This window comes from Propithecus coquereli, unplaced genomic scaffold (genome assembly GCF_000956105.1).
Source record: "Propithecus coquereli isolate 6110/MARCELLA unplaced genomic scaffold, Pcoq_1.0 Scaffold232, whole genome shotgun sequence".
NCBI classification, from domain to species: Eukaryota; Metazoa; Chordata; class Mammalia; order Primates; family Indriidae; genus Propithecus; species Propithecus coquereli.
Genome location: NW_012147864.1, coordinates 4,152,749 through 4,164,813, shown reverse-complemented (window position 1 = coordinate 4,164,813; position 12,065 = coordinate 4,152,749). Strand labels below are relative to the sequence as shown.

General features: G+C 54.9%; 1 protein-coding gene across 1 annotated transcript in view; it reads right to left on the bottom strand.

Annotated features, from left to right (window-relative positions):
* Nucleotides 1-5,217: 5,217 nt before the first annotated feature.
* The window catches only part of CSNK1G2 (casein kinase 1, gamma 2), a 30,490-nt gene continuing 23,642 nt past the window's right edge, over nucleotides 5,218-12,065 (bottom strand). The window contains exons 3-12 of the mRNA XM_012645426.1: nucleotides 8,076-8,116; nucleotides 7,918-7,987; nucleotides 7,686-7,834; nucleotides 7,336-7,570; nucleotides 7,184-7,269; nucleotides 7,024-7,108; nucleotides 6,798-6,946; nucleotides 6,604-6,687; nucleotides 6,430-6,536; nucleotides 5,218-6,310 (exon numbers count right to left, since the gene is read on the bottom strand). Of these exons, the coding sequence (XP_012500880.1) occupies nucleotides 6,256-6,310; nucleotides 6,430-6,536; nucleotides 6,604-6,687; nucleotides 6,798-6,946; nucleotides 7,024-7,108; nucleotides 7,184-7,269; nucleotides 7,336-7,570; nucleotides 7,686-7,834; nucleotides 7,918-7,987; nucleotides 8,076-8,116 (1,061 nt within the window). The 3' untranslated portion in view covers nucleotides 5,218-6,255. The remainder of the gene's footprint in view (nucleotides 6,311-6,429; nucleotides 6,537-6,603; nucleotides 6,688-6,797; nucleotides 6,947-7,023; nucleotides 7,109-7,183; nucleotides 7,270-7,335; nucleotides 7,571-7,685; nucleotides 7,835-7,917; nucleotides 7,988-8,075; nucleotides 8,117-12,065) is intronic.

Below are 12,065 nucleotides of genomic sequence, written 5' to 3'. Positions count from 1 at the left end.
CCCAAATGATTTTTTTTTTTAATAAAGGAAAGAAACACTTGCCTTGAGCTGCTGAGTGCTTCTTCCCGAGAGGGGCATCGAGGAAGCAGTGGGCAGGGCTGGGGCCTGCAGGACTGGGCAGCTTAGGGAAGTCCCCCCTGTAAGAGGGGCCGTGAGCGCCGTGCGGTTCTGCTATCACTGGAGGACACGTGGGCCCACTGGGCCTCTGCAGCCACCCTCCTGCGCACCACACCCACAGAGGCTTTAGCACAGGTGTGCTGGAAGCCTGTGCCAACTCACGTCGGTAACGGTCCCGCTGGCTGCTAGGGGACCACGGATCATTCGTAAGGGACAGAGAAGCAGGGAGTGCTGGGTTCTGGCCACAACTGCACAGCTCGTGTGAGACAAACCGTCTTTTGGAAACCAGCTGAAGGAACCACCAGACCAGACAGGAGGCAGTGGGGCAGGCAGAGCTGGGAGGAGGGCACCCCACGAGGTGGCCCGCGTTCCCTCCAGCTCTTTCCTGAGGGCATTTCCCCAGCATTGCCTCAGGGAAAAAGCAAAGTCTCACGAGTTGAAAAGACAGGGTCAAGGTTTGTGGCTGGGGACACAAAGACAAACTCCTGGGGCAAAGGAACCAGCAGGGAATGGGAGTCTGTGCTCAGCTGCTCTCAAGCCATTGCCTGACTCACGCACATACATACAGGGCAAGAGTCCAAGAAATCCAGCAGCAGGCAGCCACCAAGCAGGTACAGGGCAGAGCAAGGTTCAGAAGTTGTGCAGAGCCAGGAGCAGGCACTGGAGGTGGAGCTCAGCCTAGGTAGGGGTGGCCGGAAGGGACCTGCACCAGGAACAAGGACAGCACCCCTGGGACAAAACCTAAAGAGACAAGCCTTATAACGAAGCCTGGCTAGGACTGCAGGAGCCTCTTGCCTTTTCTTTCTCGGGAAAGACAACATCAGCACAAGCCTCCACTGTTCGTCATCTACAATGTCCAGCATCCACTCAAAGATTACAAAGCATGCTAATAATACAACTACAAAGAGAAAACACAGAACATAGAAACAGACCCCATTTCAGATGCTGAAGTTATGGCAAATTTGTATACTTAAGACAACAGAAGAAATGGATGAAAAAAATAATTTCAACATAGAGTTGAAATTTGCCATTCTAGAATGGTAAAATACAATAGCTGTAATTAAGGACTCCCTGGGATAGGAGTAACAGTAGACTGGACATAAAAGATGACAGAATTGGTAAATTAGAATCCAGGGCAACAACAACTAAAAGTCCAAGGTAAAGCAGAGGGTAAAAAAAGAGTGGAAAACCAGAATAGGACATAAGAGACATATGACACAGGGTCTAACACACGTCTAAAGAGAGTCCCAGAAAGAGAGGAGAGAGTGACACCCAAGCTATAGCTGAAGCGATGACAGCTAAGAATTTTCCAAAATGAATGAAAGACACAAACCCACATATTAAAATAAAACAAAACAAAAAACTCACATGTGACCCAGGATTAAAAAAAAAAAAGAACCTCGCCCCCCCCAAAACCAAACTAGATGTCACGTATAAACTGCTGAAAAGCAAAGGCGCAGTGGCTCACGCCTATAATCCTAGCACTTTGAGGAGGATCACTTGAGGCCAAGAGTTGGAGGCTGCAGTGAGCTATTGTGACACCACTGCACTCCAGGCTGGGCAACAGAGGGGAACCCTATAAAAATAATAAATTTTAAAAGCAACAAGGAGAAAGAAAGTACTCCCACGACAGAATTCTGTGCCTTTCAAAAATGAAAGTAAAAACATAAACCAGAGTCAAAGAAAGCAGGTAGATGACACACTTAAACTCAACTATATAATTACACTAAATGTAAACAGATTTAAATGCTCCAGTTAAAAGATGAAGATTGTCAGATTTGAACCACATGAACAATAAATTTGACCTAATTGACATATATAGAACACTACATCCAATAACTGCAGAACACGTGTTCCTTTCCAGTGCACAAGGAACAATGAAGTTATGGGCTACGTGAAGGAAGAAGAGATGACCCACGATCAAGAGAAAAACCAGCCAATAGAAGCAGATCTACAGAGGCCGGATGCTGAAATTAGTCGTCTATGATTTTTGAATCACTGTTTCCAATCTGTTAAAGAATATAGGGGCAGAAGAGTAAATAGATGGAGAATTTCAACAGAGAAACAGGAACTCCAAAGAGACTCAGTGACAGATGAACACACACACACACACACACACACACACACACACACAGGACTGGAGGAGGAGAAATTCTCGAACTGAAATATATCTGCAAATAATTTTTTGCATGTCTTAAGAGCAGACAAGACACAACAGAAGAGAAACTAGTACATCCAAAGACAGGTCAAAAGAAATGATCCAAACTGAAGCAGAAAGAAAATAGAAATAAAACAGTCTCAGAGACCTGTGGGATAATATTAATATAAACTGGTCCTATATACAGCTAACTGTAGTCCTGGGAAGAGAGAGAGAGAGAATGGGCAGAAGAAATGTTCCAAGAGGTAATAGCTAGAAATTTTCCCGAATGATGAAAGATATCTATCCACAGATCCAATAAGCTCAGCGAATGACAAGCAGTATAAACACAATGAAAACCGTACATCATAGCTAAATAACTTAAAACCAAAGATACAGAAAAAATTCTCAACAACAGCCAGACAAAAAAGGTCCACTACTTTGAAGGGAATGACAATGACAACTGACTTCTCAACAGAAATAATGGAATATTTAAAATGCCAAAAGGCAAAAAAACAAAAATTTAGAATTCACCAACTGAGAATTCTACTCTCAGCAAAAACATACTTCATTAATGAAGATTTTTCAGACAACCAAAACCTAAGATAATGTGTTGCCAACAAACCCTCACTATAACAAATATTAGGTCGGGCTTGGTGGCTCATGCCTGTAATCCTAGCACTTTGGGAGGCCAAGGCAGGAGGATTGATTAAGGCCAGGAGTTGGAGACCAGCCTGAGCACTATAGTGAGACCCCATCTCTACTTAAAAAAAAAAAAAAAAAAAGAAAGAAATATTAAAATATTAAAAGAAGCTCTTCAGGCTGAAAGGAAATGATCCCAGATGCAATCTCTGACAGGAAAAAAACAAAGAACGTCAGAAAGGGATTAACACGTGGGTAAACATATAAAACTCTTTACCATGTATTTAAACAACTTTATAAAGCAAATATAACAACAGGGAATGGTGGGCTTATAAGTAAAATAACAATAGCACAAGAAGGAGGATGGAAATGGGAAGTATTTGTGCACATGCCGACACACATACACGCCTGCTTCTGCATTTATCCATCTGTTCATATATAAAAAGCCATAATTTGAACGGATACCTCCGGCTCCAAGCTGACACCACAGGGCTCGCTCTAACCTTCCTCCTTTTCCTGATTTACGATGGTGCAGGTGGGACTCCACCAGCTTATTAACCACCCCTGCGTGCTAGGCGGACAGGACAGGCGAGCGTTCACCCGAGCTATTGCCTGTACGACCACGACGGGATCACTCCATCGTCCTCTGTTCATGCCACCTTTAGAGTCGCACCATTTCTACCGTGTCACAGCACATACCAGTGGTACCCTGGCCTCCCACCCTCGGCCTTACCTTTTAGTCACAGATGCACGTTTCTGCGTTTTAACCTCGTCACCTGACAAAACTCGCCCCTACTGGGTCCCCCAGGAAGAGCAGATGGGTCCGCCACTCCCCGAGTTCTCGGAGGTGGAATTTTGACTTTCCACAGCCTTGACATCAGAGGGACGGCCTGGCTGGATATGCAACCCTTGGTTCACACTTGGTTCTCTTGAGCTTTTCAGGCTGCCGCACCATTCACCGCCTTGCTTTGTTAGCTTTGAAAAATAGGATGTCCGTCTCTCATCTTTGAATGTTATTTTATCCACCTGCCTGCAGGCCCTCGAGGGATCACCGCGATGTTTAAAACAGAATTGTTTTTCCAGGCTCCGTCCTGTAGTTGGTTATTCTGGTTTAATTTTCCCAGGCGCCCATTCAATGTGCAGATTCAGACTTTTACCTGGAAAGTTTCCTCCAATGAGTTTCAAATACTAGCTGTTTCCCCTCTGCTGAGATTCTGACGTCAATAACGTCATTCCTCGGCCTGTCTTCGACGTGCTCTGCTGTTCCTCGACAGTTTGACTTATTCTACCTTTTCATTTCCTTGGTTGTCTTCAGCCTTCGATGCCCTCTCAGGTCTCCACCTTGCAACTTACTTATTTCTAAAGCCGTTTATTCTTTTTCTGTTTACTTCCTGAATTCAATCAGCTGTTTTTCAGTTCTGTTTTTTGTCCACTCCTGTCCTTAGTTTTTTTTTTTTTTTTTAATTTGAGGCAGGTTCTCGCTCCATCGCCCAGGCTACAGTGCAGTGGCATCATCATAGCTCACTGCAGCCTCCAACTCCTGGGCTCAAGTGATCCTGCCTCAGCCTCCTGAGCAGCTGGGACCACAGCGCAGTCACCACACCCACCCCACCCTTAGTTTTTGAATCTCTGATGCAAGATGGTTTTTCTGTTTTCAGATGCCTACTGGAACGAAGCCAGCCGTTTTCTCTGGCCTCACAGTGACTTGTCTGGTGGGAGGCCGTCCTCTATGTGCAGGTGTGGAATCCTCGGCGTACGGTCCCCCTGCCCCCTTCACTCCCCACCGGGATGCAGGTCGGGGCGGGTGGGAGGCTGAGATCCCAAGACAGCAGCTGGGGACTCCCCTTCTCACTTGCGTGTGACGTGTGGGTGTGTCCATGACTTGCTCTCCCCTCCTGTGTCGCTGGGAAGAAAACGCTGCAGGATGGTGGCGGGAGATGCTGCGGTCTCACACCCGGACTCCTGGTCCGCTGCTTCTCAGAACTGTCGCTGATCCTCATCATCCTCTTCCGGGCCCCTAAAGGAGATACGTTTTCCTCTCTGCTCCATGAACACAGTCACTGGGGTTCCTGCCTCACGCTGTGAGACGCAGCTGAGACGAAGCCTCCAGGGCAGCCCCGGAGCGCTGCAGACGCACTTGCAAAGGGCAGGTAACCCGTGACCTCTGTCCCTCTCTGGGAGGTCCCCAAGCAAGCCCAGCCGCTTGTTCCGTTGTCTCACTCATCCTCTTCTCCCTCCAACTCTCCCACCAGGGCCAGGGCTCCAGGTGCCACCCGCCCCTGCGCCACACCCCCTGGAAAGACCAGACACCACACTTGGGATTGGTTTCATTTTTCTTTTATTTTTTAAAAAAAGCCCCTAAATTCTATGGCTTCAAGGGAGCATCAAAGAAACGTAAATGCCATTTCTGTACACTTTGTAAAGCAAGAACTAGACTCAAACGGCCACTGCCCCGGGCACGGCCCCAAGCTCTGCTCCACTCGGCAGCCTCCAGGGGACCCCACTGGGGGACATTGCGCCACCGTCTGTGGCTGCCCCCGAGCAACCCGCACACAAACCCGCGGGGCTGGGCCAAGGACTTTAAGGCGTTTGTCTCCCGCTGCTTCGCCCAGTGGCGAAGCGCAGACCAAGAAGCCACTGCCCTGACAGCACGGAGAGCAGAGGCACCGCGGCGGCCCACCCCACCTGGCAGGGCCCGCCCCCGCCGGGCCACCGGGAAGAGAATGCGGTGGCCTCGCCTGCCAGCCCCAGCTTTGGTGCAGCATTTTGGTTGGGGGTGGCTTCGGCGCGGCCCCAGCCCCGCCTTCCCCTTTGGTTTTGGGGAGGCCCAGGGTGCAGTCTCACCCATGGCAGCAACGCCTGTGCCCCCTCCCAGGTGGACCGGGACAACATGGCCCGACGCACCCCCTCCCAGGCCAGGCCTGCCCTCCCCTCGAGAAAACGGCCTTTGGACGGAGGGAGACAAGCTGGACTTTATGACGGTAACGGGAGCGGCTGCCCGGGCCTCCGGGACCACACTACTCACTTCAGCAGAGAAACAGGTGGCAGAGGGCAGGGGGCAGGGTGGGTCTCTGTTTTTTTCCTTTTTTCCTTGTTTTAAATAGTTAATGCTCTTGGAGGGGAGGACTAGACACAGGTGTAGAAATTTCGGCCAAAGTCTTACGTGAAAGAAGTGACCCCACGTCCTGGGGGTGGGGGCTGGCGGGCAGACCCAGGCCCCAGCAGCCCCTGCAGTCTGCGCCCTGGCTTCAGGCCAGAGCCCGGCCCTGGGCCACTGCGGGCAGGCCCCAAGGGCCTCATGGACAAGCTCTTGCCCCGAGGGGCTGCACCTGGATTCACAGCACTGCATGAGCCCAGGGTCACTTGTGTCGCTGCATCGATTTTCTCTTTCTCCTCTTGAAGAAACAGCAGCATCTGGGGAGAAAGGGGGACGCAGGGTGGGAGGAGGTGGGCACAGGGTGGCCTCAGGTCCTCCACCCTGACGCTGGGGGCCCAGGGCATCCCCACCCCCCAGTGCTGCCCAGAAACCTTACTTGGTGTCATCAGCCACCTCCACCTCTGCGGGCGCCGTGATGGGGGCATTGGAGTGACCAGCCGTGGGGTCGTCTGCGTTCAGCTCCCCGTTGGTGGAGTTGAGTGCCTGGTGGGGGAGGGGTGTCACGCCGGCGCCACGGCCCGCCCCACGCCCGCGCCCCACCGGCCCTTACCTGGTTTTTGCTGTGCAGCTGGACTTTGTCCCGGAGCTGAGGCTGGGAGGGCAGGTCAGTGTGGACGGTGCCGATGGGTGTTGGCTGCAGCGGGGAGGGGTCGTCAGGAGGGGCCCACCCAGGCCTGGGGGGCTGGGCTCCCCCCATTCCCACTCCCCTTAGGGCTTCCCGGCCCGCCACCCCCCAACACCTACCAAGGGCTTCCCGGCCCAGTCGTACTCATAGTCGAACACGAAGCCGCTGCGGTCGAAGAGGTCGGTGAAGAGCTTCCGCAGGTAGTCGTAGTCCGGCTTCTCGAAGAAGTCCAGGCGCCGCACATAGCGCAGGTACGTGGCCATCTCCTCTGCGGAGAGAGCGCCAGCGGGCCTCGGCGGGGGTGGGGGGCGTGGGGGCGGGGCGGCGGGCGCAGAGGCCCCTTACCTGGGAAGTTCTCGCAGAGCACCTCGATGGGCGTGGCCCGCTTGGTGTCCCCGATCTTCTGGTACCGCTCCTTGAGCGTGTCGGCCTGCAGGAGACAGCCCAGGTCGGCCCAGGCCCGGCCGTGCCCGTCCCGCCCCTGCGCCCGCCGCCCCGTGCGCACCTTGAGCCCTTGCCAGGGTAGGCTGCCACGCAGGAAGTACATGAACATGTGGCCCAGGGCCTCCAGGTCGTCGCGGCGGCTCTGCTCTGCGGGGGGACAGGAGGCTCAGCATCTGCTCCCCCTCCCCCCACGCGCAGCCCCCAGGCGCTCACCTTTGCCCAGGTGTGTGTTGATGCTCATGTAGCGCGCCGTGCCTGTCAGGCTCTTGTGCTCGCGGTACGGGATGTGCTTCTTGGTCTCGGGGTCGATGTACTCCTTGGCCAGCCCGAAGTCGATGATGTGGATGGCGTGCTGCCGTTTGGTCCCCGGGCGCCCCACCAGGAAGTTCTCAGGCTTCACATCCCGGTAGATGAGGCTCTTGGTGTGCACGTACTCCATGCGCGTGATCTGCAGATCGCGGGCCTCAGCGTCTCCCCGGCGGCCAGCCAGGGCCCCGCCCCACCCCGGCAGCCCCTCCCCTCCAGGCCCCGCCCCGCCCCCTCCAGGCCCCGCCCATGCGCACCAGCTGGATGGCAATCATGAGCACCGTCTTCAGCGTGAAGGTGCGGTCGCACAGGTCGAACAGATCCTCCAGGCTGGGCCCCAGCAGCTCCAGCACCATGGCATTGTACTTCCCGCACGGGCCGAAGTAGTAGACCTGAGGGACGCCCTCTGCAGGGAGCAGGGACACGCCAGGTGCAGGGGCAGCCCAGGCCGTGCCCACCCCTGCTGACCCTGCCTGCCCCCGCCCGTACCTGCAGTGCTGAGCTGCTTGTAGAACCGGTACTCCAGGTGCAGCTGTGGGGCCCGAGACTTGATCGGCTCCTGGAAGGACAGGCGCCTGCGTCACCCCCACACACCGAGACTGACCCCAGGCCCCACTGGTGGGGGAGGGGAGGGACGACCCACTCACCAGTTTGATAGCCACGTATTCGTTTGTGTAGAGATTCTTCCCTGTGGGGACAGAGGCATATTAGGGCTGCAGTGCTCCCAGCCCTCCTCAGGGGCAGGCAAGGCTGAATGGGGACCCCACGGCCCCACCCCTCCCCAGCAGGGCATCTCCTGCCAGATAGCCTCTCCCACCCCACACCCCATCCCATGAGGTCACCCCAAATGCAAGCCCCCTCCCCACCATCCACCTCTGTGTTGAGGTGCCCAGGCCTGCACAGGAGCCCCAGACATCTACGCGCTCCCCACCCTCGCAGACTGACACCAGGGCACCGCATCTCCCTTGTGCCCAGGCTTGAGGCCCTGACTCCAGCCTGGCACCCCCATCCCCTTAGCCTGGGGCTCAGCGCAGCTGGCAGGGTCCCTGCAGCCTACACGGGCTGGAAGACACAGAGACACAGCTAGCCCCCCCGCCCAAGCAGCAGGACTTCTGGGCCTCAATCCCACGAAAACGCAAAAAACATGAGTTTCGTGACCAACGAGGTCTGGCTTTTCACCTGTTAGACTGACTGAGAGGAAGGAGGTGGCCAGTCCCTAACGCAGCCAGAGCCCTGGGGGGACAGCTTCTGGAAGACAGCCTGGTGAGGCCGGTGTGACCCCACCGTGGTGGCTCTGAGCCCCCAAAGGTCAGCCCTGCCACGGCAGGGCCCCGTGGCTTCACTGTGTCTACAGTGCTGCCCGGCTGTTGTCTCCAGCACAGTTCACAACCGGCTGTGGACCCCCCAGACGGCTGCAGGACTCCAGGCGACATCTCCAGAACACGCATCGCCAACTCCACGGACAAGGCGCGTCCCTTCGGGTTGAGCCAGTGGCACCTCTGGGCTGGCTCCCGAGTTCTGATGGTGAACGGGTCTGCCCGTCTTCCCCCAGCGTCTTTTCCTCGGCGTTTCAAACAGAAAACCAGAAGGACCGAGCTCACCACCGAGACGACGCAGCTGCGCACCCACCACCCGTCGCCATCTCTTCTCAGGACGCATCTCCGGCTCGGACATCAGCACGCTGCCCCCAGTGTCCTGGCCGCAGGCTCAGCTTAGCATGTGCTCATCGTCCTTGCTTTTCCGGCGGAGGTGAGGTTTACGCGGGGGATGCAGCATCCCAGGTGCGCTGTCTGATGCGCTCTGGCCGACGCCTGCTCCTGTCGAGAGCCACCCACGGCAGGCCCTGCCCACCCTGCCCACCTTCACTACCCATGGCAGCCCCCGAGGTGGGGTGGCCTGGCAGGTTCCTGTGTGTGTGGCCCCCTCGCCTGGCGTGATGTGGGTGTGATCCGTGTCCCCCCATGTCCGTGGTTTGCTGTCTTCTGCTGAGCAGCCGCCCGTCATGGGGACAGGACCCCGTTACCCACCATGCCCGGTGCGTGAGTGCAGAGCTGCAGCTGTTTCCTTCCCTGGCAGAGCTGCCCACGTGTGCTGATGGGCACGGGGTGTGACTCGCAGAGGGCTGACAGCCGGACGTGTGGCCGCTCCTCCGTCTTCCCCGGTGACGTGTCTGCTCTAACCTCTACCTGCCTGCAATCGGACGTCTGTCTTCCTGTCGTGAAGCTGTGGTTCCTTCGCGTGTCCCGGGCATCAGGTGTCAAAGCTGCTCTGCAGATCTCCGTGCCGGTGGCTCTCCCGTCCGTGTTCTCAACCAGCCTCTAGACGAACAGACCTTTCACCTTTCACACATGAAGATACCTAGCCGATCAGCGTTTTCTTTTATGGGGGGGTCTGTCCTGTGCTTTGTTGGGGAAGCCTTCAAGTGAGTCCCTCGTGTTTTGACTGCACATCTGAGGTCAGGGAGGGTCAGAGTCCTCGGACGTTAGGTGTGCGGGCAGCTCGCGTCTTCGCAGACGTGGGGACTCCTGGAGGTCAGGTGCTCTGAGCTCTGAAAGCCTCACGAAGGCTCCAGCTGTGCGCGCAGAAGGCAGCAGAGCCTTTGAGGCCTGACGGAGAACAACTCCCGAGGGGCCGTCAGCTGAAATAAGATTGTGGAGCCCCCGCCACCCAGAGCACATAGACCTCCCTGAACTCCCTGACACCCAGCTGAGAACCAGAAAGTCCACACATGAGGAATGGGCTCTTCTAGCCCTGGAGCAACAGCCACTCTCAGACCTGCCCCGAAGGATCCAAGAACCAACCCCTGCCGGGATCGAGAGGAGACACCAGCACCAACGGCGGCACTCTACTCTGGGCAACGCTCATAACGGGATCCACGCTTTTACTTTTTCTTTTTCTTTTTTTTTTTTTGAGAAAGAGTCTCACTCTGTTGCCCGGGCCAAAGTGCTGTGGCGTCAGCCTAGCTCACAGCAACCTCAAACTCCTGGGCTCAAGCGATCCTTCTGCCTCAGCCTCCCGAGTAGCTGAGACTACAGACGTGCGCCACCATGCCTGGCTAATTTTTTTCTATATAGATTTTTAGTTGTCCAAATAATTTCTTTCTATTTTTAGTAGAGACGGGGTCTCGCTCCTGCTCAGAGCTGGTCTCGAACTCCTGACCTTGAGTGATCCACCCGCCTCGGCCTCCCAGAGTGCTAGGATTACAGGCGTGAGCCACCGCGCCCGGCCACTTTTTATTTTTCTTAAGAGACAGGGTCTCACTCTGTCACCCAGGTGGGAGTGCAGTGGCGTCATCACAGCTCACTGCAGCCTCCAACTCCTGGGCTCAAACGATCCTCCTGTCTCAGCCTCCCGAGTAGCTGGGACTACAGGTGTGACCACCGGGGCCCGGCTATCCACACTCAACATGCAGCATCCACCCCATCCAATGTACAGTAAAACTTTAGCAGACAAATGAGAAAGGAAGAGAATATGACCCATAACAAGGGGAAAAAGTCAATGTCGTCACAGGCACCAGCATTTAAAACAGTGCTCTGGCTTGAATGTGTCCCCCAAAGTTCACTTGTTGGAAACTTGCTCCTCAATTCCACAGTGCTGGAGTGATTTGGGCCAAGGGGGCATGGCCCTCATGAGTGGGTTAATCTGTCATCACAGGGGTGGGTTTGTTACCGCACTGGCTCCTACAAAAACGGTGAGCTCAGCCCTCTCCTGTTCTCACCCTCCCGCCTTCCACCAGGGGATGACACCCCAAAGACGGCCCTTGCCAGATACCAGCCCCTCAATCTTGGGCTCCCGGCCTCCAGATCCGTGAGCTGAGTACAAATTACCCAGCCTGTAGTGTTCTGTTACAGCAGCACAGCTAAGACTAAGACAAATAACTTCATGAATGTGTTCAAGGATTTAAAGGAAAAGATGGCCAAATAAATGTGCAGATGGGAAATCTCAACAGAGCTCTCAGACGGGGCTGGCAGACGCCATCTCGGAAATGAACAGTTCACTGGATGTACTTCATGCTGGACGCTGCAGGGAAAAGGCTGAACTTACAGCAGCCAACAGAAACTACCCAAACCGTAGCAGAGACAACAAAAGGAGCTCCAGGGACCCGGGGGACAGAGCCAACACTCCCATCACACATGTCAGAACCAAAGTAAGTTTGAGGCAGAAAAAAATTTGACAAAATAGTGCTTATAATTTTGCCAAATTTAATGAGAAAGTGTTAATATATAGATCCAAGAAGCTCAGTGAATTCTGAGCAGGATTAACACAAAGAGCCTAAATAGAGCATTAAACAAAAGACACTTTCTATACAAGGAAACAACATTCAACAACACAAGTCATCAAGGGAATGCAAATCAAACCCTTGGTGGTGCCACTGCGTCTCCACCCGTGATGACCCACTGCACACCCCGCACTTCCATCTGCGGATGACCCACTGCACACCCCACACCTCCACCTGCGGTGACCCACCGCACACCCCACACCTCCACCTGCGATGACCCAGCGCACACCCCACACCTCCACCCGGGGTGACCCACTGCACACCCCACACCTCCACCCGGGGTGACCCACTGCACACCCCACACCTCCACCTGCGATGACCCACCGCACACCCCACACCTCCACCTGCGATGACCCAC